The sequence below is a fragment of the Erithacus rubecula genome (assembly GCF_903797595.1).
Source record: "Erithacus rubecula genome assembly, chromosome: 21".
Lineage (NCBI taxonomy): Eukaryota > Metazoa > Chordata > Aves > Passeriformes > Muscicapidae > Erithacus > Erithacus rubecula.
The window spans coordinates 6,306,702-6,333,868 of record NC_136673.1 but is presented as its reverse complement, the minus strand read 5'-3'; the positions used below and the strand labels follow the sequence as shown (position 1 = coordinate 6,333,868).

The 27,167-nt window shown below is 46.5% G+C and overlaps 1 protein-coding gene across 1 annotated transcript in view; it reads right to left on the bottom strand.

Moving 5' to 3' along the window:
* Positions 1 to 21,912: 21,912 nt before the first annotated feature.
* CDK5RAP2 (CDK5 regulatory subunit associated protein 2) overlaps positions 21,913 to 27,167 on the bottom strand; it is a 68,376-nt gene continuing 63,121 nt past the window's right edge. The window contains exons 37-39 of the mRNA XM_079324323.1: positions 26,383 to 26,521; positions 23,470 to 23,516; positions 21,913 to 22,578 (exon numbers count right to left, since the gene is read on the bottom strand). Coding sequence (XP_079180449.1) covers positions 22,519 to 22,578; positions 23,470 to 23,516; positions 26,383 to 26,521 — 246 coding nt within the window. The 3' untranslated portion in view covers positions 21,913 to 22,518. The remainder of the gene's footprint in view (positions 22,579 to 23,469; positions 23,517 to 26,382; positions 26,522 to 27,167) is intronic.

The following is a 27,167-nucleotide window of genomic DNA, read 5'->3' as shown; positions in this document are numbered from 1 at the left end:
AAAAGAAAAAAAAGCCATTTTTGCTGCCTATTCCAAATGCTCTTAGAGTATTTAGAGTACCAGTTATGCTTTAATGTACATTAGTTTTAGATATCCTTGCCCTTTTCCAACTAAGCCTGTGCCTGGAATTTTTTTAGGCTATGAAAAATTATTCACAGATATGTCAAGCATTAAGTTAGTAAATTAATATAGGTTTGAATTCAATTTGTTTTAGCAAACTACTGTTATAAAGAGCCCAGTGTAGCGTGAATTATTATCCAGATTTATGCTCAGCATCTGACAAAATGATAAGCTACTTTTTCAAGTATCCACTAATTCTAAATAAAGGCAGAACCATGCCATTCCCACATGGCAGATCCCAGCTCCAGCTTCCCATTTCATCACATTTCTAACTTGGTGCAGCTTGGTAGGTCCCAGTTCCAGGTGCTTCAGCAGGGGACAGAGCTCTGAGACAGTGATAAGGCTCTGACACTTCATCCCACCCGAGGAGCAGGCAGCTGGCACAGGCAGAACAAGGTACCTGAACAGTGATGGCTGAGCCCCATGTCCTCCCCCAAATTATGGAAAAGCTGTTTTGCTCTCCTGCTAATCATGGCAGCTTAGGGGGTAGAAGATGATCCTCATGGCTGGCAGCTTCCATCCCTGGTTGGGAACACAAGGAGCATAGCAGAGGATTCCCAACACAGGGAATTCCATGCACAGGAGCAGCTCTGATCCCCAGGAAGGAGCAGGCAGCTGCACCACACAACCCCCTGTCCTAGGTTACAATGTGCAGATGTGCCCAAAAGTGTGTATTCTGTCCCCATCTGCTGAAACCAGGTGGGGCAGTGATCCTTATCTCTCTGGAGATATCATCTGCTAATGGGCCATCTTTAAACCAGCTGGGGCAATCATCTTTATCTTCCCACAGCCCATCCTCCCTCCAGGAGATATCTCCTGCTAATGGGCCATTGTTTAAGACTGGGTGTGGGAGTGATTCTTATCACTGTGGGAGATACCTCCTGTTAATGGGCCATTGTTTAAGACTGGGTGTGGCAGTGCCCCTGATCTACTGGCACACATTCTCTGCTAATGGGCCATCTTTAAACCAGCTGGGCAATCATCTTTATCTTCCCACAGCCCATCTTCCCTCCAGGAGATATCTCCTGTTCATGGCCATTGAGTCCCAGTGCATGACTGATAAAATTCCATTATCCCACTGGAAGATGCTCCAGCCAGGGGAAGAGCCAAGCCTTTCCTACTCAGATAAAAACTGAGATTTGGAGCACCAAGGCAGTCCTTACCCACTGGTTTCCAGAGGACAAGAGCTACCAGACCTTTCTACAGGATCACTGTTCAATAAAACCACTTCTTCTAGACTGCTACCACCACCCTAACTACCAGGGTGTCAGGTTGTATTCTGACTCTGTCAGTGGTTTTTCTTTGTTCTATTGCATGTGTTTTATTTTCTTCTTTTTTTCCTATTAAATTGTATTTCTGCCTTGGAGTCTCTCACTGGCTTTGCTCTCAAAACCATCACACCCACACACCATTCCCACCAGAAATTGCTGCTCTGGTGGGCCCAACCTCTAATTAAACACTGCCCAGGCTGAGCTCCTGCCTCCCCCTGGACAGGAGCCACCAGCAATGCAAGATTTACAAGGAGCAGATGAAATCGAGCCCTACAATAGTTCATTATAATTAACAAAGCTGGAATTGCACTGGGCTTTGAGCTCTATATCAATGCTAAATATCTCATTACCAGTGTAAAATATTTATGTCTCATGGTCTTTATCAGAAATGCAGGCTCACAGCTAGTGTGTCCTGGGCCAGAAGATGGATTCCAAGGAGACAATGAACAGTTTGGAATAAAAGGCTGGCAGCCCCACAGGATAAAATTCCTTACTGCACATGACCCCAGTGATGGAGGGAGAGTTGGATGCAGAGCAAATGCACAGCCTGGGGCTGCAGAATTATGGTCTGTATCAAATGCTCTCCCTTTTCCCCTGTGTGTCTCCTCAGGGCCAGAACAATCCTGGCTATCATGGCTTGTGCTTCAACCTCATCAAGGGCTGGCAGGTGCTCCTGGGTGCTGGGATCTGCTGCTGCTCACTTGCCCATGGATCTGGAGAGTTCCCTGCAGCCCACCCTGCTCCACCTCCAGAGGGATTTGGGGATTTCCAGAGCTTGAGAGTGGAAGATAAGTCTTATGGACTTTTTCATGGGGTCTGCATTGTCCAGGAGCTTTGGTGAGTTCTCCTGGAGTCTCCTCTTCCCACTGGGGAGAATGCAGTTCTGCCAGCACAGCCTTCCTCTGGTCCCCCCTGCTCCCCTGGGTGCTCATCCCCAGCCAGGGCAAGGCTCCAGAGCCACCACAGACACATGGAAATGAGACAGAAAAGTGATTTTTTTGTTATTCCTGTTAATCTTTCCACTGGAGAACAAGAGTCAAGTCCTGGGTTAAAGCTGCAGCTCATTTTTCTGGCTCAGCAGTGCTTCACTGAGGACTTGAACAATTTGAAGGCGTGAATCCTGCTCTGGACCTTGGAAGAGCTACATCCCTGCCTGCCATGGGCTGGTTCTCTGTGCCTCAGTGACACCTGCAGGCTTGATTCCTTCCTCTTCTGCAAAGGGAGCAAAGGAATGTCCTGGTCCTGGTCCTGTTGGAGTGGGGCAGACAGACACAGCTCCCTCCACTGGGACCTCTGTGCTCCACTCTACAGGAATAAACAATTTTCCTCTCTAGTGCCTCTTGCTCCAGGTCTGTAAAGCTCCCAGGCTCAGCACAGAGCTCAGGCAGGAGCACAGGACAGGCAGAGCAGCAGCTGCCCCACCCTGCAGAGCATCAGAGCTGGGTTATTGCCACACTGCAGGTCACCCTGCACCTTCCCCAGGATGCTGCTGGGAGAGGGCAAGAGGATACAGGGCTGTCAGCACTTTCCATCCTGGAGTTCTGGTGTGATGGATCCACCCTGGCTGGAGCAGGGCAGGGGGATGGATTGCTTTGCTCACACCAGGTCTCACAAGGGAGAATGGTTCCACTTGGCCACATTCAGTTTCCCAAAGCTGCCAACATACTCCAAAAAATGGGGCAATTTTTAAAATTCCAATTAGGGGGTGAACAGGTTTTGACAGAGGGAAGCTGAGAGCACAGAGGCACATTTTGTACACTTAGGACATTTATTTGGGAGATTAGCACCTCATAGTAAACAGGTATTAACTAAAATCTGTCTGAATTATGCTTCTAATTACAATTTCATTTGTGGTGGTGTGGTATTTATTACAATAAACTTCCTGTGTATTTATTGTATTATGTATTGGAGTGAGGCTCAGGCTGCTGAATGTATGTGCTGAATGTGAGGGTTTATAAACACTGCAGTGATTACAAAGCCCTTTATGAAGGGTGAGTCCTTTTATTCAAACTTTGGAACCTTTCTCTGGCATTAAATGCAAGAAATATTCCAGGTGTCTGCCTTCATCCTGATCTTTAGAAGTTTTACTCCATCATCTTTTCTTATTATCCTTCTCTCTCATTTTTAGCTGTTGCCCAAAATGACAATTCTATTTTTTTGTCTCAATAATCTCTTTCCATTGGAGGTACAATAAGTATTTTGATTTCCCTGTGATTTTGCTGGATGACCTAAAGATATTTTTCTTCATTGCTATTTTTTGAGGTGGGCATTCCCCTCTATTTTCTCAGGTGCATCAATGCACAGCTCTGGGCTTGGTTTCTGCTTTTTCCAGTGATGGTAACCTCCAAAGTGACCTAAGGAGCAGCTGTGTGCTCTAAGGATCCCATTCCAGATTTCATACTGCAACACAATGAGTCTTTACACAAACACCCCAGAGCCAGGACAGCAATAAATTGTAGTCAGACCATTGTGCATTTGGTGCTTCTCATAAATGCATCAAGTTTGTCTCCAGAAAGCCATAATGAAGGGAAGCAGATTGAAGCCAGGAAGTGTCTCGTTAGCATGTGATGGAAATGTTAATCAGAGTCTTTAAGGAGGATGTAATTAATCCCCCACACGGTGCTGTGTGAGGTTCCTGGGGGCAATCAGGCAGCAAAGGGAAGAGCAGTTGCAGGGGGAGGTGGGGAAAAGGTTTTTAGCACCTTAAAATGGTTTTAGCACCATTAAATGGTTGTTGGGGTTGGCCTGGAGCAAGGACCTGACTGAAACCTGGTTCATGGAGCAAGTAAGCTGTGACACCATTTCTCTCTGCATCCAGGGACACTCAGGTAGCAAAGCTGCCCAGCAGGTGCTGATAAAACAGGAACTCAGCTGGGCATCTCCTAAAGGGGCTCTGCTGAGAGCTGCTCCTCCTCCTCCCTGCTGTGCCTACCTCTGCATGTTGGTTTGTGTGTGTTCTGCCCCACTCTCTGGGTCAGAGTCTCTGCTGCAGTTTGAGGAGCACAAGCCAAACCCCTGGTGCTGCACAAATAACAGTGGTGATTTTCTGTGGCACTGACTCCATGCTGAGCTCCCTTGGCTTCCACCCCAGAAATCCCCAGCTCCCTGTGCCACAGGCAGGGTGTTGCCTCTGCAGGGAGCTTCAGCTGGAAGTTGTCGTGTTTTCCTCCAAATGAGCTCAGTTTGTTTCCATTTCTAATGCAATCAAACTCCAGCTTCTGTGCTGAAAACACACTGTGCTCCCCACATCCCTCTGCATGGAGCCTCTTGTATTTTTCCAGTGCAAAGGTCTTTCCATCTGAATGGAAACTAAAGTTTGACTTTATTTCCTTGGACTTGAGAACTTTAGTTAGCTGGGCTGAATCCAAATTTCCTCCCTGTTACTGTGCTCTCCACACTGTGCCTGAGGCCTCGGTGCTATAACACAAAAATCACTCCTGGTCCCTGGGGATGTGCACTGATGATGATCCTCCAACATCTGGGACTTTCCCACCCCAACAGCTTTGCAAGCACAGAGAGACTTTATTTTACTGGCTAATTCTGCAGAAAATAATAAAACATGCAAACCAGGGAGACTGTAAACCAACCCCATTAAAGCTCATTATTGTCAATTTGTGCCTGGTACCTGCGGCTGTCGGAGGCTCTTGCCTGTGGTTAACCAGCAATTGTTGTTGTTTATGTGTTTATGAGCTTGAGCCCAGCATATGCTTAATGGCTCTTCTGCTCATCTCTGCCACTCTGGCTTTCCCCTCTGTTTTTGGAAGGCAGTGTGGCCACAGCAGTCACAAAGTGTCTCTGCCCAGCAAGGGCTGCTGACCTTCTGGCAAGAGGTGCCTTTGGTGGCAGGCTGTGAACTTTTGTCCTCCTCCCCAGCACTGCTTTTGGCTGGGGAACTGCAAGGAGCAATCAAATGGAAAAGAGAAGAGCTCTGACACCAAACCCTGGCTCAGAGGGGATCAAGGTCAGACCCATCAGAGGGGCTGATAGATCCAAACATGGGCTGGGCAACAGGAGGAAATATCCCAGCTGCAAGGTCACAGTTCTTCCCATGGGAGGAGACAAATTTGAGGGGTTTTCTAATATTTCAGCACCTGAAATTATCTGATTGATTTTGGTGTAGGGTTCAGTGTAGGAACCCGTCCTTCAGGGATGGTTTGGGAGGACTGCAGATCCCACATCCTTCAGAGTATTTCCTGAAACCCCTGCTCAGCTCTCAGCTGAGGTGTCTGAGCCCCATGCCTGGGGAGTTTATTTATTAAAGTCTCTGAGGAAAATGGCATTTTTATACCAGGAGCCCAGGAGGGAAGGACCTGAGCACACACCAGGCAGGTCTGGGCACTCAGGGTGTGATTTTGGACAGCTCTGGCATTGGGAATCCCAGCACAGGGGAACTCTCTGACCTTTAGTGAAGGATCAGTGGCCCTTCCCTGCTGTGCCCAGCCAAAACTGGGAGATCCCAAACCTCTGCTCCTCTGTGGTCAGTGCAATATCTGCTCTCTTCTTAACCAAAACCCATATTTCAAACTGAATTAGTGAGAAATACAAACTATTCAGTGCCTGCCTTTCTCTTATGGGGCTGGAGGAGTGTTACCTTTCCTGAGCTGGTGGAATAGATATATTCCATAACTCTTCAGGGAATTAATATTCATGTTATTAAGTTTAACATATTGCTCTCAGTTCCACATCTTTTTGGTTTAACAAGCAGTTGCAGACTCAAAATTATGAGCTTGGTTGCAAATGCTGCACTTCTCTTTGGGGTCTGGGGATGTGAGTTTTACCAATTAAAGTGGAAATATGTTTGAACTGTGTAGTGAAAAAATCAACAGCCAAATTTGCAGTGTGTAGGATTAAAAATGCTGTGGTGGGACCTCACCAGAGACCAGGGTAACCCTCAGCTCAAGAGGCTCTCTGGGAGAAATGTTTTTGCCCCTTTTGTATAATATTTGTCCTTGGGGAGGCTTGTGGTGGGGTCAGAGCATCATTCCTGGGCTGGGCTGCAGGCAGAACCCTTTCTCTGGGGTCAGTGCAATGGGACTCCAGTGGGTCTCTGCAGAGCATCAGCTACAAGTGGAAAAAAAATCCAAAATTTCCAGCATCTCTGGCCAATATCTGAACCAATCCTATTTTGGGGAGGTTGCTTGATTTTTTAAAATTTATTCTCTTCCTCTTCAGCTCTTTTCCAAGCAAGAATGTCTTAGGACAGATGTTCTGTATCTCTGGGAACCCCAAATTCCAGCTCCTCCCCCTATTACAGGATAGCTGAAGATTTCTGTCCAAGAGACTCCCAAAAATCTCCCTCCCTCCTTCCTGACCTTCCAACCCAACAGAAGCCTTCATCCCTCCCATCTGCATCTGCAGTGCAATCTGTGGCACCTGGGAATTCTCTTTACACCACAGAAGTGATGATTAGAAAAATCTCTCCCCACTGATCCTGGAACACATCCCTTCCTGCCAGTCCAACTCCTCCTTTGGAGGGTCATGTTGCCCAGTAAGATGGAAAAATATTCCTCCATCGTCTTCCTTCTCTGAGGTTATTTTCCAAGGTGTTTTTACCTTTTTCCAAGGTGTTTTTACCTTTTGCATCCTTTTGTCCCTGTGTATTTTTAGGAGTGCATTGCCAAGTAAAGCTAATAGGGAAACCAGGTTACTTGTTAGAATGGGCAGCAATAATCAATAATAGATGTTTTGGGTGAAGTTTAAAGGTTTTTAGTGAGCAATTTATGAGGAACCAGGTTCTGGAACACATTTGTTGGGATTTTTTTACTGTAATCCCAAACAGTGCCTGGCTTTTTTCAGATCTCTAGAAAGTTCTCAGATTTGAAAGAACACTTGAGAAGCTGTTTATTCTTTCAATTAAAAAAAAAATCAAGCTTTTTTCTGAAGCTCCCTGTATTCTCTGTAGTAATGGTGGTTTTTGTGTGGTGCTGAATTTCACAGCTAAAGCCCACATTGCCTTTCTAAAATGTTTTCCCATCTGTGGCTCTTGTGGCTCCCTCAGTGTCCAGGTGTCAGAGCTGCTGGGAGCTCTTCTCTGTCACTTCTGCTGACCTTGAAGGACTTTGATGCTGAAGCTGAACCCCTTCCATCTCCCCACCCATCTGTGTGCACTCCCATAAATAAAGAAATAATAAGCCTCCACACCATTAAATTCAGACAACTGATGCATTTCAAATGCAGAAAACAGAAGCAATGGAAAGTCTTGCTAATTTTTACACTAATTTACACCAGAGGGAATAAGAAGTCTCTTAAATCAGATGCTAATTTTGTTTACTTAACTTCCTAGTCAGCACAATGACCTTTCATCCACGAGCAGGAACAAATTAGTGCATAAGTTCTTTGTGGGAGACAGGAGAACTTGCCTCAACCTGATACTGAATAATACCCAATTAAATGTACTTCTAAACAGCTCTGCCTTCCCTCCTAGAAGGAAACTTCAGATAAAAGAACAAAATGATATGCCTTTTATTTGCCACTTTACAAAATCCCTCCACGTAATGCAAACAACCCTAACCCTAGTGTGCCTGATACAGGATTTGCAACGCTCTGGGTTTTTGGTAAGAGGATAAGAAGCTTATTACTGTTTATCAGGGGAGGATAAAAGATTCCCTGTTCCCCTTGCTAGGAGGGGAATGGATTTTTGTGTTTATCAACAATCGGGGAAATGTGGGTGGGAGGGAGGTATTTGGGTAACAAAGCTGTAAACACACAAAAAAAAACTCACAAAAAAAACTTTCTGGTAGATGAAAAGAATGGAAGTTCTTCCTGTTTGTCAATGGGATAAGAGACAGTGGGCACATTGGTGAGATAATGAGCTTACATTGCAGTGGAACTGCTTTCTGGTGTCAGTGCAGAGATGCAGAGCCCTCCTGGGGATTAGGAGGCAGCTGAGCATCCCCCTGGGGCTGGAGAAGGGAGCAGGGGGGCTGGAGGTGGCCATGGTGGGGAGGGACCAAACACCTGCAGTGGCTCGTGCTGGGGACAGGTGAGGGGCAGAGTCCAGGTTTGGGCACCTGGGTGAGGTGTGGGGCTGGCCAGGGGATGGTGCCTGGGATTCTGGGGCATGCAGGCTTGAAAGGTACCTGAGAGAGAGAGAGGCATCCCCAGCAGCACCTCTGCTGCATCCTCTGTGCAAACCTCCAGATCTGCTCTCCAGAAAAACCAAACTGTGCTCAGCCTGGGAGATGGTGAAGAGAAGCAGAGCCCCAGACCCACACTGTGCATTCCCAGGGATTCCTGTGCTCTCCTCTCCCTGAGGCAGCATCTCATGTCCCCAGCCCTGCTCTCACTGTCAGGTTGATGTAAATTTAATATCCTTGGGTTATAATGGCAGAAAGCAAACAGTGCCAGGCATTTGTCACAGCCAGTGTTGGATTCACTGGGCTGTGGGAGCAGCACCCTCAGGGCTTGTTAGGGAGAGAACTGAGTGAGCTGGGAGGAGGAAGAGGAGGAGAGCAGCCCCTTCCTCAGTGCATCCTGTGCTGAGCTGCCACAGAGGCTGGGTGGGCAAGAGGAGAGGTTAAAAGTTGAATCTATCAAAACTCTCAATCTGTGGCACAGACTGTGTTTAGAGCACGTTGTCTGACAGGTGGAGGTGTGTTTTATTCACACAAATAATGGGTGCAAAGGGCTCTGCTGCAGCTGGAGGGCACAGGGGTCAGCGTCACAATGCCCTGAGTGTCTCTGGCACCTTGCACAGCAGAGCCCAATTCCTCTCTCTGTTCTCCTGAAGCCTCCCTGGAGCCACAGCTGCTGTTCCACCCCCCCCTCCCTGCTGGAGCATCTCCGTGGGTGCCCTGGGGCTGTGCATGGAGCAGCAATGGGGTTCCTGAGATGCCAAGGTGTGACTGGAGCAGCTCTGACTTGCCCTGCACAGGGACTTCACTGTGAGCAGCTGCACCAGGGCAGCTCTGGCCTGTTAAACCTTAATTCAAGCCTTGTCAGGGGCATAATGGGAGCTTTTTTTACCTGTTAGTGCCACTGGAAAGGAGAAGAAATTATCCAGCACACAGACCTTGCTCCAGACATGTAGTGCTGTGCAGATGGGAGCGTCCCACCTGTCCCCAAAACTTTCTCATTTTCATGCTTTGTATCAATTTTACATCCTCACCAGTCTGTGCCAGAGTGCTGCCTCCAGATAAAACATCCCAGGCAATGTCAGAGACAGTATGTGGGAGAAAAGAGATCTTCTCCTGACTTTCCTTATTTAATCAGTAGTTTGGGGTTTATTTGGTTTATTTGGATTTTTGGGTTTTTTTGGTTTTTGTTTTTTTTTTTTTTTTTTTCTTTGAGCGATGACTTTCAAGGTAGCAATGGCTCTTTCTGAAAGAAAATAATAGACAGACTGCTATAATTTTTTCTAAGTCAGTTTTCACATGCTTGTTAGTTTTTGGCAGCTTCACAGTCTGTCACTTAAATTAATTTTTCAGAGGTAGCAACTAATTGTCTTTGTTTTCTGGGGCCCCTGGGGCTCAGAGCTGAGAGCTCTGCAACCCAGAGCAACTCCCCTCAACAAACTGTGCTCAGGCTGACTTGTGACTTAGGCCAAAAGAAAACTGCAGACACTTATCTTCTGCAGTTTATGTGAAATAAAACCAGGCTTGAAAGAGCTGTGGTGAGGGGGAGTGAGCATGCCCTTGGAGAAAATGCAGGGTCTGGTTTTGCTGTGTGCAGCTGTGAGGCTCCAGGTGCCCTGTCTGCCCCTCTGGGAGCTGCTCCCCTCTCAGGGAGGCTGGTTTGGAGCTGATCCTGCTCTGTTCCTGCCTCCTGGGCCATGCATGGAGAGCTCAGGAGCTGCTGTCAACCCCTGGGTCACCAGCATTCCTCCTGGGATAAACCTTCCCAGGCCAAGGAACAGCCCAGAGCAAAGGAATAAACCCACATGCATGGCTCTGTCCCTGCCTGGCTCAGCTGGGCTGGGGCTGCAGATGGGAAGCCAGCAGGATGCTCCTCACAGCAGAGACCAGCTCCTTCCAGACAAGGATTTGGTTTGGGCTTCCCTCCAGTTGGTACAGGCTGCACATTCCTGCATTGCTGATCCTCCCCCTGGCAAACCCTCCAGCAATCAGGGTCAGCTCCAGGCTTATCCCAGCAATCAGGTTCAGCTCCAGGCTTATCCCAGGTATCAGGGTCAGCTCCAGGCTTATCCCAGCAATCAGGCTTAGCTCCAGGCTTATCCCAGTTATCAGGGTCAGCTCCAGGCTTATCCCAGAAATCAGGGTCAGCTCCAGGCTTATCCCAGCAATCAGGGTCAGCTCCAGGCTCATCCCAGCAATCAGGGTCAGCTCCAGGCTTATCCCAGTTATCAGGGTCATTTCCAGGCTTATCCCAGCTCTGAGGGTCAGCTCCAGGCTTATCCCAGTTATCAGGGTCAGCTCCAGGCTCATCCCAGTTATCAGGGTCCAGTTCCAGGCTCATCCCAGGTATCAGGGTCCAGCTCCAGGCTTATCCCAGTTATCAGGGTCCAGTTCCAGGCTCATCCCAGGTATCAGGGTCAGCTCCAGGCTTATCCCAGGTATCAGGGTCCAGCTCCAGGCTTATCCCAGGTATCAGGGTCATTTCCAGGCTTATCCCAGTTATCAGGGTCATTTCCAGGCTTATCCCAGTTATCAGGGTCATTTCCAGGCTTATCCCAGGTATCAGGGTCCAGCTCCAGGCTCATCCCAGGTATCAGGGTCAGCTCCAGGCAGGTCTGTGTTGGGGCTCTCAGGTGGGGATGCTCAGCAGGAACACCCACAGGAGCTGATTCCCTTGTGGGTGCTGCCCTGGGGGTGGGGGGTTGTTGGGTTTTTAGGATTCTGGAAGAGGTTCCTTGGATTAAGGGGAAAAGGGGGACACACATCTGCTCTGAGATCAGCCCCTGCTGTTGCATGACAGAGTTTTCAAGGGAAATTCCCCAAATCTTTGGGGTTTTGTCCCCACACCAGGGCTGGTGGGTCTGCCAGGGTGGGGAAGGTGGGGAAGCTGCTGCCTGGAGTGAGACAGGGAGTGGGGACACATCCCATCATCTTTAATGGCAAACAGGAGCAATATTTAGTGCTTGGTTTGCTTTCCCCACCCAGCAGCCCTGGTTCAGCTGAGCCCTTGTTCCTGCAGCAGGAGCAGCTGTGGGTCAAACCTCCCTCCCAAAATAAACCCCATGGTCCCCCTGCCCTCCAGCACCAGGGGACTTCCCACAGCCCCTTTCCAGATGAATCTTTCCCTCTGGAGCTGAACTCCAGCACAGGAATGATTTGCTCTTACAGCCTGTTAATGAATTTCTGAAATAAGGAATTAATTACCGTCTGTCTAAATTAGAGTTGTCCTATCCTTTGAGATCCATCTTTTTGATTCTAATTAATTTTAAAAATTACTTTTAGAGTCTTCAGTAGAGATTCTAATTTATTTTACTCTAATATTATTTCTCTGATAAGCAAGTTAATTTTTAGATCAGAATCCGCCTAATCTCGAATTTGTCACACAAACTCTGCTCTCTAAGATACTGTTTACAGCTTTTTGGAGATGACAGATCTTGATGCACAAATCATTCTTTCTTCTTTTTTTCCTTTTTAACCACCTGAATGTGTGTGTTCAAAGGAGATTAATTGAAACCCTTCACTGTGCTGTGCTTAGGAAAGATCCTTAATATTTTAGAACCAAAACCAAATATTAGTTATAAAGCTTCTCTAATTGCCCTTTTTCATGGAGGAAAATGCATGTCTAATTTGCTTTTTTTAAAAGAACATTTGCTTTATGGGTATTTGCCTGAGTTTGACAGTTATTTAACTGGCTGTTTTTATTAACTCGTGTTCTCAGCACCAAGTGCAGTGGCAGCTGGGGAAAATTCAAATATCAATTTTATGTTCTTATCAAAGCTGCCATCCCACAGGCTGCAATAAACCCTGCAGCAAACTTCATTCTGGCTTTGTCCTCACAGAGATTTGTCCTTGTGCTGTGCTGGTGGCAGAGCTGACACAGACCCCACGGGGGATCCCTGAGGGTCAGAGATCAGGGATGGGCACAGGGAGAAAGGAAAGTCTGGATGTGCCCCATGGATGGATGAGGGCACCCAGCACCCCTGGGCACAGAAAGGAACCCCTGGAGCAAAGTGCTGAGGGATGCAGCAGTTCCTCCCTCACCAGCAGCACTTTTCTTTATTTTGGGGTTTTTTTTTCCTCTTTCCTATGCTGCTTCTTTTCCTCATTCCTGTGTTTGTGTTTTCTCTTTCCACCACAGTGTGTTCTCTCTATTCTGATGAAAGTTTAAAAACCTAGTAGCAAGGGACAGAGAAACTGAAGTCTTACAAAAACCCTGCAAGCAAAGCCCCAGAGAGTCCTGGAAGTTTTCCTGGAGGCCCCAAGGGAACTTGGATTGTCCCACTGTGTCTCATTTGTGGAGAAGGTCCCTGTGCTGAGTGTCCTGAGTTGGTCTCTGGGGTCCCCACACCCTTCCCTGGGGTCACTACTGGGAATTTTTTGGTCCTGGCCCAAACTGAGGGTCACCAGTGGACAGAGTCCCTTGGCTCTGTATCTGCTCCAGGTGTCCTGTGAGAACCCAACTCCCCACATTTGTATTCAAGCTGTGAAAGAACCTCCCCAGTCATTTTGGACAATTTCATATTATAGTTTGTTTGGGTTTTTAAGCTCCTTCTATTTGTATTTTTTAATTCCCACCTGTGTGGGGGCTATGGATCTTGGATACTAAGAATCCCAGATGCTTAGCAGATGGTTAGCTTGAAAAAATAATCAAAGAGGCAGCAAAATTGTGTTCATGAGCTCCTATTTATTTCAATCTGGTGTTTTGCCTCACAACAAGACTAATAAGCAATTACTCTTGCATCTCAAATGCTTATGCAGTGTAAATGCATCTGTCAACCAGATTCAACATCATCAATAAAGCTGCCAAAGCTGTTCATAATTCAATGATATATGCTTTGAGCATCTTTTTTGAATGTAATTTAAAGATTGCAGTCCTATGATTCTGACATTATTTCCTGTGTGTCTAAAATCCCTCCAGCTGGAAGGATCCATGCCTACATCCCATAATCACCTCTGCCTGTGTGGACACTGCAGGAGCCATTGGCTCCTGTGAGGGTTTCACTTTTTGGCAGGGCTCCCACAAGGGACTGAGGGAGCCTTCCTGGGATGTGGAGTATTCCTCTCCTTTCTCTCCTGGTGAAATTCACCCTGTGCAGAATTCCCTGGCTGTGCCACAGGGCTGAGGTGCTGTGCAGAAGGGGATTTGTTTGCTCTGCAGGGCCTGGGGAATATTCATTTTCAGTGGATCTTTTGCAGGCAAATGTTTTTTGGAAACAGGCTGATGTGATGTCTCTACCTGCATGGACACACATCTGAATGGCTTTTCTGGATTTCATCCCAGTTTGACAAAAGTGTCCTAAATAGGTTTTCATTAAATATGTTTTCATTAAATATGTTTTCATTAAATATATTTTCTTTAAATATATTTTCTTTAAATATATTCTCATTAAATATCTTTTCATTAATCACAGAGTAGTTTGGGGTGGAAGGACCTTAAAGCTCATCCCATTCCAGCCCCAGCCATGGCAGGGACACCTTCCCCCACCCCAGGCTGCTCCCAGCCCTGTCCAGCCTGGCCTGGGACCCTGCAGGATCCAGGGGCAGCTGCTCTGGAAAATCAGTGTATATGAACAGCTCACCTGCACTTGGGCAAGCTGCTCCCTCTAAAGCATTAGCTTTAAAATAATTTAAAATTCCAGCACAGAAGCTGCCAGTGTGGCTGGGGCTTAGGGTGGGGCAGGGTTTGCTGGAAAGTTCCTGGGCTGCTCCTGCAATTCTTCAGCAGGTAGGGATGGACCTGGCTCTGCTTTCCTCCTGTGCCTGCCCACTGAATCCCTGGGAATGGGATCCTGTGGCTGCCCAGCTCTGTCCCAGGGGTGCTGCTCTCCACTCTGAGCTCTCCAAGCGTGCTCTGTGCTCTCCAGCCTGGAGAGGAGCTGCTCATCAGCTGCAGGAAGGGGATGCTCACTGGAATTTGGCTCCCTCTTATCTCTGCTGCCAAATCCATGCAGACTCTCCTGGCCATGGGCTCATACAGCTGCTACAAGGAGGGATTAGCTGTTCCTTCCATCAGGATCACTTTTTGTGTGCCCAAGCCCTGAGTTCCCTGCACACACACAGAATGCTAATGGGCTCTGCCTCTGTTTTCCAGCCACCCACTGGGGTGAGTTTCTCTTGCTCTTGGTTTGCTTTGTGCCTTATGTCAGAGTTAATGGAATACAGATTTCTGAGCAAAGAGAGATCCTAGTCATTTTTTAAACTTTTTTTTTTTCCCCCTAAGTCTCTGCATGAATGAGAATCTGAGTCTATCAATGCAGGAAGCAACCCTGCACAGTTTAATTTCTCTGCTCTCTCAACTGTGTCAACTCCTGAAGGGACAAAGTAAAAAAAGAAAAAGGAAAAAAGAGTTAAAACAACACACCAGGAGTGGTAGTTCAAGGTTACAAAAAGGAAGAGTTTTAAAACTGGATCTTTGGAAAGGATAAATCTGCATTGCCAGCCCTGTGCAGCTTCCCCTTTCCTAGAGATTATGGAGTGAACAAATGTTAATCTTTTCCCACATCAACAGAAAACCATCCTGGCTGAGGTTTCAGCTATAGTGAACATATTTTGTCCTAATGTCAATTCATTCCTCATCCCTCAAGAACAAGCCAGATTTTCTCTGGCTGGGTGGGTTTTATTCTGGGTTTTGGGTTCCTCTTGCCCACATTCCCCAAATATTAAGTGCCCAGTGAGGAAAGCTGTCAGCTGGATCGTGTGCCCCCAGCACTGGGCTGGGTTTGGGGGGTGTTTTGGGGTGATTCCCTGTTTTGAAAGCAGTTCCCATCACTGCTGGAGATGAGTCCTCCTCCTTCTACCTGTCCTTGTGTTCAAATTTGTCCTTTGGAGCCTTCAGTTCAAATAGACTGAAAATCCAAATCTGCCAGAGCACCCTCTGCCTTATTCTGTGAAAACTTTTCAAAACACCAGCCCCAAACTCTGAGTCTTGATGTTTGCCATGGGGCTCAGGAGAAATTGCAGGATCACTTTGGATGCCATATTCTACAGATTGCATAATTTTACTTCATTTCATGCTTTCCCAGCTAAGAAAAAAATTTTTAAAACCATGAAACAAATGGAAAGGTGAGGATGGTTTCCCTATCCCAGCCAGCCCTGCTCAGCTGAGCTCTGACTGTTAAACTCAGCCTGAATTTGCAGCCTAAAAGTACAAGTACATTAGAGGGGAATCTCGGGTGTCAGGTGTTTGGGAAGTCTGTGCCTCTCAGGTACCCATGGGGAAAGAGAGAGGGAAAAGTGGCAGGGAAATTGGGATAAAAGGAGGCTGTGTCCTCCAAAAATCTGGGAGATCCCAGGGCAATGCCCCATGGCCTCTCCCTTTATTGGAATAAAGCAAAAAGGACTCCTCTGTCTCCTTTTTGGACATACACCTGTGGTGTTGGTGGATTAATTTCCCTGACAGTGGCACATCCCTGGCACCAGCAGGGGCACTGGGAGAGGAGGATTTGGGGCTCAGCCCAGCCCAGGGATGCTGTGGGGTGGCAAACCCAGCCCTGTGCTTTCCCAAACCCTTCTGTCTCCCCATGGAGCTCCTGGCTCTGGCAAAGTGCCATAATTCTTTATGCTGAGCCAAGAGGAGACTGTAAAGGGTGAGATGTGGCCTGCAGGCAGTTAAAATTTAAATTTTTCCACTTTTCTGAGCGCTAATACCATGATCACACTGTCTAAATAATGTCCATGCTCTGGCTGCTGTATTACCTGTCCTAAGCATGATTTACTGCTGTAATAAATTAGCCCCTAAGCCAAAGAATCAAAAATAATTGCCTTTATATCTTGGTCCCCGTTTTACCCTGTTCTTTTTCCCTTCCACCTGTCGTCTCTCTCCCTCTTACTCATTCTCTAACATTTTTTTTTCCCTTCTCAATTCCTTCTCAGGGGCCAATTTCTGATTCCTTTCCACTGCTGGTGCTCTTGGGATTAGCAGAAGTTTCCCCTGCAGATGTGTCCAGCCCTGGAGCAGCCTGTCCTGTGCTGGCTGTGCCCTGCCCAGGGCAGGTGACACAGGTGCCTCAGCAGAGGCTGATAAGGACATCACTGTCACAGCTGGATTTTAAATGGACTTTTAAATGAGCCACACTTGTGATTGCTCTGAAATACTCGATGGTTTCCAAGCATGAAATGCTGCAGGGCAGAGTGCTGGGGGGAGGGTGATGGGCTGGGAACCTTCTGCATCTTCTTTTTTTGTGTTTCTGCTTTGTCTTTAGGGTTTGACACACACCTGGCAGCCTGTACCCTCACTTGTCACCTGCTGTTGTCCCCAAATCATCTGCTGCCAGCCCAGGAATGCATCCAGCCCTGCCAGGGAGGGTAAAGGGGCAGTGGAGCTGTGTGGATTAGCAAGGACACATCTGCCAAAAATGATGGAAGCTTTGGTGAGTGGTGGCCTTTGGGGTTTGACCCAAAATGTTTGGCCTGTGTTCCAAAAGCTGGAGCAGCACAAGGCACATGGACAGGAGTGGCTGATGCAGGTTGTGTTGGTCTCCAGAGCAGGGGGTGTCCCTGTGTGTGTGTCTGTGAGGACAGCAGGGCCACAGAGCAGAGGTTCCCCACTGCTGCAGGGGGTGGTGATGCTGCCTTTGGGCTCACACACAACCCCAGAATGATTTGGGGTGGGAGGGATCATCCCATCCCACACCTTCCCCTCTCCCAGCCCCATCCAGCCTGGCCCTGCACTGCAGCACCATCACTGCTGATGGTCCCAGCAGAGCAACCTGACTGCCCTGAGCCAGAGCAGCTTGAAAAAGAGGAGGCTGTTCTCTCATTTTCCTTTAAATAAATGGGCATTTTCTGTTTTCTGGGTTTGGTTTTGGGTTTTTTTGGTGGGTTTTTTTGGTTTGTTGAGGGGTTTTTTTTTTGTTTCTTTTTGTTTTTTTGAGCTGTTAATGTTCATTTTGCGTGCGGGCACGATGCTGTTCCTGTTTCAGAATGCACACAGTGGAGTGCAAAAATCAAGATTGCATCTCATGCATAATGCATGGCCCAGCAACCCGCTCAACAAATTACCCAAGTAGATTCCTCCGACAGGGCTGGGGGGAAGGAGGGGAAAAATATATTTGTAACAAGTATCTTTCTAAAGAAATGACAAGATAAACACATAAAAAATAGGCATGCAGAGATTTTTTCTCCAGGGGGTCAATTCAGAAATTAAAGATAAGGATGATGTGGCTGCAGAGTGTGGAGCAGCAGGTTGGGGATGGGGCAGGGGCAGCTGCAGCTCCTGGAGAACAGGGGGGAGCCCAAAGCTGCCTGTGGAGGTATCTGAGGGCTTGATTTGGTGTTGGGAGCTTATTAGAGGAGAGACTTCCCGTGGAGAGAGGTAGGAAAAGGGATTATTTGGTTTATTTATCACTTTGACTGTGCTGGGTTTGCAGGGATGTGTTGCAGCTCTGTGCTGCTGTGTGACACTGGACTTTGTGCCACTTCCTGGAAACAGGTGCCATAAAAACACAGATTTGATGTGTGGGAGGTCACTTTAGGTGTGGAGGAGGAGGACAGTAAAGAATGGGTCAGCAAAGCCTTTCCTGTTTCTCTGGTGTCACCTTGGCTGCCCCCACTCTGCCCAGCAGGACAGGGATGAGTCTCTGCTCCCTGCAGGAGCTTCCTGCAGACAGGTGCCAAAGGAAGGGAGCAATTCCTGCCCTGCTAAGCCTGGATCACTCCCTGCAGGACAGGGAGCATCCCCTTTCCTCAGAGCCAGCACTGGGTGGAACCTGGGAGCTGAGCTGTGGCTCCAGGGACAAACTGTGGTGCAGGAAAATGGGATTTTAGGAGCAGACAGGGGGTGAGGGCTCCTTGGTCTCAGGCATGGAGGGGCTGAGGATGGGCACCCTTGGAGTCTGCTTCTCCTGAGGCCAAACCTGTTGAGAAGGAAGAAATCCAGAGGAGGGAATTCACCTGCAGGGATGCAGAGGCAGCCCCAAAACTTCAGCAAGCACTGAACTCACTCAGAATTTCACCCTGACAATAATGCCCACGGCTCCTGGAGCACTGTGATCTGTGCAGAGCACAGCTTGAGACACGGCTTGGTTGGGGAAATTTTTTCCCAGTTTCAGCAATAACTCAGGCTCCAAATCTCATCTCATTCATGTCAGTCACCCTAATGGGAAGGGAAGGGAAGGGAAGGGAAGGGAAGGGAAGGGAAGGGAAGGGAAGGGAAGGGAAGGGAAGGGAAGGGAAGGGAAGGGAAGGGAAGGGAAGGGAAGGGAAGGGAAGGGAAGGGAAGGGAAGGGAAGGGAAGGGAAGGGAAGGGAAGGGAAGGGAAGGGAAGGGAAGGGAAGGGAAGGGAAGGGAAGGGAAGGGAAGGGAAGGGAAGGGAAGGGAAGGGAAGGGAAGGGAAGGGTGAACACTGGGCTGGGGAGGCAAGGACAGGCTCAGGAAGGGAAGGGGGGTAAGGCAGCCATGTACAGAGCAGGTTTGTGCTACTCAAGCAGGTTTTCCCCAGTTGTTACAGCTGTGAGGATGCCCTGCTACCATTCTCAGTGTGCCACGGCTGTGCTGGGCTGTTCCCAACACCCAGAGGGCAAAATCCCTGTGCCAGCAGCAGGGCCCAGCACTGGAGGTGCAAACCCCCCTGCACCCAGCTGAGAGTGGCTCTCAGGGTTTAACACCAGCTTGGGCTGGGGTGCTTTGATTTCACCCACAGAACAGACCTGACTCCCTCCATGCCCAGTCCAGCCCTGCCTGTGCTGGGAAGGCTCTGGGCTCCAAGCAGCCACTTCCACAAGGGACCAGGGTCAGGTTGGGGCTCTTTGCACCTCAGGATTTTGGTACCAATAGAGCTTGTAAGTGTTGCCACTTCCTTTTTTATATTTTTCTTCCCACATTGTCATTTCTGTGGAATTTGGGAGTGATGACAGGATTTGCTTTTTGTTTAGTTCAGGAGTGTTGAAAATAAACCCAGAATGTCAAGAGGGCATGTTTGCTTCTGCTTGGCTCTTTGGGCCAGGCTGGAATGAGAAAAACCAACCCAAATTTCTCTATGATTCCATATGGAAGTGGGGAGCGCTCTGCCCTCTCCCAAATCTCCCTATGATCCCACAGCAGCCTGCAAAGCCTCCCAAAAACAGAGCAGACAGCTTTGGTGGAGATTAAAATACCACAAGATCTGCTGTGGTTTTGTTTTTAAAAACACCTGAATGCATTTGCATTGATTTATTTTCAATACAAGCAGCTTTGGGTATTATTCCTGTTTGTTCCTTTGGCAGAGGGTGGTCAGAGGTGGCACAGGCTGTGCTCTGCCCCCAGGACAATAAATATTGCATTTTCTCAGTGCTCCTGCACATCCTGCAGGGAGCCTAAAGAGCTGGGAAAACCCTTCCCTTTGGTTTTTTTAACATTTTTTCTCCCTTTTTTTTTTCTTTTTCCATTATCTCAACTGGACTTAGCATCCTCTCTGAGAAGAACTCAGCCTGCTCACTGCCTGTGAGCTGGGGAATGAGCAGGAGGTTCAAGGTCACAGGTAATGACAGCAGAATCCCCTCTCCCACCAGTGCTCCTCCCTGAACCTCTCTCTCAGCAATGTTCCCCTTCACCTTGCCCACAGAATGAGAGCACAGGCAGCAACTCACTAAGCAAATGAGCCCCTCCTATAATTCCATTTGCTTATGCTGCTTATTTTTTTCCTGCATAATTATTTTTAAAAGAAAATTTGATTTTGTTTAATGGGAACAAAGTTTAACACTTGGTAAGCTTTGTCTTCCACAGCCACCATCTGGTGAGCTTTTTTCCTGGATTTTTTTTTTTTCCTAATTATTTTTAAACCAGCCCAGTAAATTGTGTGTGGTTAAGAGGCACTTCTCATTAAGATGAAATACTTTGATCTTGTAAGATCACCTGTTTTAAAAAGGTAATGATATCCTTTTTTTTTTTTTTTTAACAATTTCAGTGGTGAGACCTGCCCAGGTGTGAACTGGGTGCAGCAATTAGAACCTGCCAGAAGAAAAAAAGGGGTCAGGAGGAGATCTCTGAGAGGGCACAACAGGGAGCATTAAGAAACAAGTGGGAAATCATCTCAGCAAAGGGAAACGTTTAACCTGGTTATTTATTTATTTTGAAGTGCAGATGGTGTGGGGGGAATAAAAGGCTGCAAGACCAGAGTCATGGGAATGCTATATATATCTGTACAGCTGTTTCCTTCAGGTGTGAGAACTCAGAGACACAGGATGATTAATTTTGAAAGTTGAAATGTATAGCAGATTCTGATTACATCTGAGTGTCTATAATTTAGCTACTTAGTAAAATTAACTTGACGTTTTTAGTGAGCTGTGAGGACAATAACGTGTGAAGAGACTGAGGAAGGAGTTTGCACACTCTTCCCTTACCTCCCCCCGATTTCCCCAGCTCGTGCAGTTTATTTTTAACTTTTCCCGTTTTTCCCGAATCCAGAGGAATGAGTCTGGCTCCCCCTGCAGGCTGAGCCTCTCCCGGGATGTGACACCGGGAATTTATCCCAGGAAAACTCAGGGACACCTCCCAGACACCGGGAATTTATCCCAGGAAAACTCAGGGACACCTCCCAGACACTGGGAATTCATCCCAGGAAAACTCAAGAGACATTTCCTAGACACCAAGAATTAATTCCAGAAATATTCAGGGACACCTCCCAGACACCAAGAATTAATTCCAGAAATATTCAGGGACACCTCCCAGACCCAGGGAATTCCAGGAAAACTCAGAGACAGTGCTCTGCAAGGCACAAAGCATCTCCCAGACACCAGGAATTCAATCCAGGAAAACTCAGGGATACCTCCCAGACACTGGGAATTCCTGGAAAACTCAGGGTCAGGGCTCTGCAGAACACCTCCCAGCACACAGCATCTCCAGGAAGGGCTGTGGGACCCCCTTAAACCCATTTTTGTGTTTCAGAGAAGGAAATGCAGCAGCAGGAGCCAGCAGGGACCATGGGCAGAGGCACCTAGAGGTGCAGGGATTTAGGGTGGCTTCCTCCAAAAAAACCCACCTGCACAGCGGCTGTGGGGAAGGAAGGAATGGGACAGACCAGCCCCAGGGATGAGGAGCAGATAATTTGGGATATTTCCCATGAGGAAGGGCTGGGAGCTGCTCAGCCTGGAGAAAAGAAGGTTCTGGGGTGATTTTCTTTTTAGAACCAGAGGGGAGCAAACAGAAAAGATGGAAAGAGATTATTTCCTGCATTAGGATCTCCCAGTCCCAGTGCTTGGATGCCAAGGGCAAATTTCCTTGTACATGGGGATATCATCAGCTTGAGGAGGAAAAAACATGTTTTGTGTGAGATCAGATCAATCAAGGAATGCTTGCACCACAAACTCTGCCTTTGTAACCAAGAATCACTTCAAATTATGGTCTTGTTAAAGTTAAACTGAACTGTTTTCCCAGTTCACTTTGTGTCACTCAGGAAATAAATGATCTGATGTGGCTGCTTTGGTCAGTAAAGCCTGAAGTTCTGAGGTTTCAAACAAAATAACACAAACACATTTGGGATGATTTTTCATTTTAATTGTCTGATTCCAAGTAACATTTTCAGACACAGCATCAATCTAAGTACCTAACACAAAGCCCAGCATCAGGCAGCTTCCAGAAAAACCTTCCAGAGATGGTTAAAATGCTTTAAAATATTTAACATTTTTCACATTGCTAAAATACAATGACAACTGGCAGAGTATTTTTTTTAACCTACTTTTTTTTAGCAGGAGAGAAACGATGGAAGGTGGATCACATTCTTGATTCTTTCAGACCTGTTTGACTACAACAACAAATAGTTTTATAACATGACAAGTACAAATATAAAATTTCAAATGTGCCAACTTTAAAAAAAAATCTGGATTTTTCCTCAGTACCTGCAGTACCTTGCTTCTGTAATAAATATTAAAAACCATCTTTACATTACAGAAAATGTTAAATAAGTTATTTACCAAAAGGTGTCTTTTTTTCTCTTTTTTTTTTTTTTTTTTTTGGTCAAAGGCTGATTCCATTAAAAGAGCTGAACAAACATTTTTTACATCAATAAATATTAAGGCAGCACAAAGCAAACAACACTTACAAAACCAGTCTCTGTTAGCAGAACTTTCTCCTTCAGAGAATCAGAGAATCCTTTTTTTGCTGGTGTAGGAAGGTGATTTTTGATTCTCAGCTGGTGGAACCTAGTTAGAAAAACTATAATTATTATTATGATTATATTTTACTTTAATTATTATTTTATTTATTATTAGCATTAGTCAGTACTTCAATGCCCACAATTTGTCCCTACCCCATCCTGCTGCTCAAGGATGTGCAAAGAGGATGTTCATCAGATCTTCAAATTAAAGTGATAAGACTTCAGTAAGCAGAGAGATTGTTTTATGTCATCACTTTCTAGCTCAGCAAGGGCTGAGAACAGCAGAGCAGCTGCAGAGGGAAATGTTGATGCTGATGGGGATGAGGGAGAAGGGAGGCAGGGAAAAGGCTGGAAGAAAATTTAAATGGTACAATTCTTCAGAGTGGAGGGGTGTGAGGACAAGAATGGGATTTCAGAGTCAAGGAATGCATTGCATCCCTCTGGGAGTGAAGTCTGAACCTTGTGGGAGAAATGAAATGTGAGCAGTGATTACTGAAACACCCCCAGTGTCTGAGCACCCTGCAGCAGCACAGAGCTGCTTCCAAAGCTGCCCCTGCTGGGTCTGGGTTAAAACCAGAAGCACCAGTGACTGACACAGCTGCAGCTTTTACCCAGGGTGGCTGTGTGAACTTGAGCTATCAGCCTGTGCTCTCCTGGAAATGAACTGCTGGAGGATGATGACAGACATGAATATTAATCTGGGGAAAGCATCAGGAAGGAGAGGGTTTAGGTGTTTATGTGGTCAGTCATAAAACTCTTAATTCAGCCATCAAACACAGCAGGCTATTTATCACACTAAACTGCTGTCACCCAGGCTTGATTAGGTAGCAAACCTAAAGAAAATCAGTCTAATTCTGCAAAATACTCCTGACACAGCACTGTGTATTTCTGACTAGCACAGACCAAGGAATTCAATACAAGCAAAAATCTTACTTACTTCCAGGTTTCCTCTAGCCTTCTTCAAGACATCATGTGTTAAAACCACTGGAAAGGAAGAGGAGATTAAAAAGAATACTGCAAATCTTTCTAAATGACCAAATATGAAACTGGCAGAGCAGGAGGATTCCCTCAGGACTGCAGGTCCAGAGCAGTGCCACCCCTGGAATGTCATTTCCTGCTGCTGGCTTGTGTTCCACCATCTGCTTTTCAAACCTAAACATCCTGGAAGTGTTTTTGGCTTTTCTGCCACGTGAAAAGGGTGAAGCTCAGCACTGCAGGTACCACCCCAGATCTGCACAGCCCCTGCCAGCCTCATCCCTCCACCCAAGGCATACAGGAAGATTTTCTGCTCATTTTAAGGGAGATGGTGCATGATCTAACTCCAGTTTGATCCTCTAGGTATCCTGCTGGAGCTGGGGAGGGAAATTAGGAAGGGGAGAGGAGGACAGAAAGCAAAAGGAGTCATTTCAAGGACAAAGCAACCTCTCTGTGCCATGGGGAAATAAAAAACCAGTGGCCTGCTCTGAAGGGTTCCAGGTTTTCTCCATTCATCCAGCCCTGTCTGTCTCTGTGGGCCAGCAGGAGAGCTGTGAATGGAGGAGGGGCTGTTTCCAAACACAAGTTGTATTTAGAAATGTCAGATTAAATATGTGAGTCTCTAATCTGTGTCAGCTCTGTAACTGCTGAAATGCACCACTCACAAGCACCAATTTGATATCCCAGACTCAAAAATAAACAATTTAGCCATAATAAAGATTTTTCATTACAACAATAAGAAGCCAACAACTCCAAGGGTAGAGCTGTCACGAGATAATTACACCCCTGGCAGATTACTGCAATTTGGCACTGCATTGTTCCATGCTCAGAGGTTCAGATGAGGTTTAGAAGCAATGAGCTCTCTCACCAGAGAGAGCACAGAGAAGACTCTGAGCCACAAGAATGTTCCAGTCTCTGCCTCTAAATATATTTAGGAATGTTCAGCTACATAACAGAGGGAACCTGAATATCCTCACTGGAGCAGGCAGGTAGCAGGATGTGTGCAGAATGAGGGCAGGCAAGGTCACCTGCTGCAGTGCTTTGCCTTCCTTGCTAGCAAAAGAACAAGGCAAGAAATCTCAAAACTGAGTGGAAGCAACCTGGTAAAATCCAGCAGCTTCAGGTGGTCCCCCAGTTTTGCTGCAGGCTTGGCCAGGAATTTGTGTACAGATGCAAATTAGAAACATTTCTGAAATTGCTCTTTTAGACAAAGGCAACTCGACATCCATAATTCCCATAATCAATGAAACTTGGAGGAAATCACATCCAGGTCTATTTGTGTGGCAGAGTGCTGTCTGCTCAGAGCTCTGCTGGTAAACTCATTTCACCTGGCAAAGTAGATTTTTCTAAATCAAAACTATGAAATTCAGCTGATGATGAGAATTTGGCAGCTGTGCCACTGCTGGCACAGCTGCTCTCTCCAAGCAGGGATTTGCATTACACAGATTTCACAAAATGCAGGTTTCAGTTTCTCAGCACCTCATTCAGAGGCTGAATGCCCTGGAAAAAAATGAGCAGATTTAGGGCAACAGGCACTGTTTGCTTTAGGGAAGTGTGGGTGGGTGGGGTGGCTCAGGGACATTCTGGCTATAAAGGTAAAATCTCTGTTGATTTATACCTGGCCTAGCTCTGAAATGACCCAGTGTGTCTGAGAGGACACTGGAAATGACAAACCAGAGCAGTGAATCTACCCCAGGATATCATTTGGAAAGACATAATACAATAGCTTTGATTTTTACATCTGAGCTTTTTGGCTCTACAACCTGAACAAAACATAATTTATGATTTAATACAAGTAATTTGTACACACATAATATAGCAATTTTCAAAGAAGTGACCCAACACCAGCCCATGAAGCAGCAAAAATCTGCAGGCAGAAGATATAAGGGCCTTGGATATAAAAATTACAGGCTATGGAGCAAAATAACATTTATCACTCTACATTGAATTTAACTGACTTGAGTAACATAGAGTATTATGGATATTTTTATAACTTTGTATGGTGTGGGACATTTTCCATTCTAGATTAATTACTGATAACACAAGTGCCACTCCAGCAAGGACTAATGAGCCATTCAGTCCCACCACTTTCAGAGGAGCTAAGAATGGATCTTTTGAATTTTTATTTTTTACAGAAGAAAATGAATTCCTCCTCTCACAGCACACATATTGCTGTAGCAGGAAGGTAGAGGAGAATTCCATTCACATCTCTTTTGGTGAGTGATTAAAGTCTAAAGCAGCAGAGATGGATTTCTTCAAACAGACACCTGGCTTTACACAGCTACAATACTCCCTGTGTCCCACTTGTTTTCATGTTTCCAGAGAATTTTCTAGACATGGGCCACTAAGGGTAAAATATAATTCCACAGCATGCCCTAATTTTTCTTTTCAAAAATTACTCATACAAGGTTTTTGTTTCCCTTATTCTGAGCTTGTTCTCCTGCACTTCTTAGTTTGTGCTGAGTGCTGACAGAGCTCCTTGCAGGACAGTACCTCAGAAAATGTAAAAGCTTAATTCCACATTTATTAACACTGAGGCAAAATCACAAATTTTGACAATGTGAAAAACAGTAACTTTGCCTCTGTCCAGAAGTTTGTAAAATAGAAACAAGAGGATCCCAAATGGAATAACCCAAACAGGAATTAGTGGCAGCTGCATGGATTGATTCATTATCAGTGGTTTGTGTAAAACCCTGAGCAGTTTCCCATGATATTCTTCACAGCCTTCTCTGCTTTGGGAAAATTCTACCCACTGGAGTGAGGCTCCATCAGTTCAGCACAGCCTGGGCCTGCTGGTCACAGCTGGAGCACATGAGGGAACACCAATTTTAAAGCCAACTACAGCAATAAACTCCCAATTAAGGCACACACTCACACTGGTCAATGATGACTCTCTCCATGTTTTCTTTCAGCTGGTTGGTGGAGTGCAGGCGTTTCACTGTGCTGTGCAGCTTCTTCTCCTGCTCTGACAGTTTCTTACGTAGCCTGAGTATTTCTGCTTTCATTCCTTCATCCTGAATTGAGAGAAGAAAGTAAGATGTTAAACTACTAGTTAAAGTACTTTCTACACTGGGAATTGCTCAATACTTTTTACAAGTACCCTCAAGCTTCCTTGGAGTGCCAACAACTCAAAGGAGGGAGAGATCTGAGTCCTGCCCTTCCTCCTTGACATCCCCATGACTGAGATTCTGTGATACAACTACAATTCTTAGCTGGAATTTCGTGCAAGTAATTGTCCTATTACACTGAACAGAGTTTATTAGACTGGTGCCTGTTTTTGTTCTAAACCAGAAAAGATAAGCAAGGCCAGTGCCAAGGGACCAGTGCCCTGTGTGGCAGGCTCAGCATTCCAGCATCCTCCCTGTGTTCTGTTAATGGCTGATGCTGCCTTTATCACAGGGCTAAAAGCCACTGGGACAGTTTAACTGCAACATCATTGGACAATATCATTATTAAGGTTCAGTTTTCACCACCAATCCCAACAAAGCTCTGGTCAGTGACTGATAAAACAGGACTGTGGGAAGCCCTGGCACATCTGCCAGTGTCACTGATTTGGGTCCTTGTGCAGATTTAAGCTTGGATCTTTTTTCCTTGTTGTGCCACTTGTTAAGTCATAAAACTCCTGAAATCTGCCCCCACTATTTATCTCTGCAGAAAAAC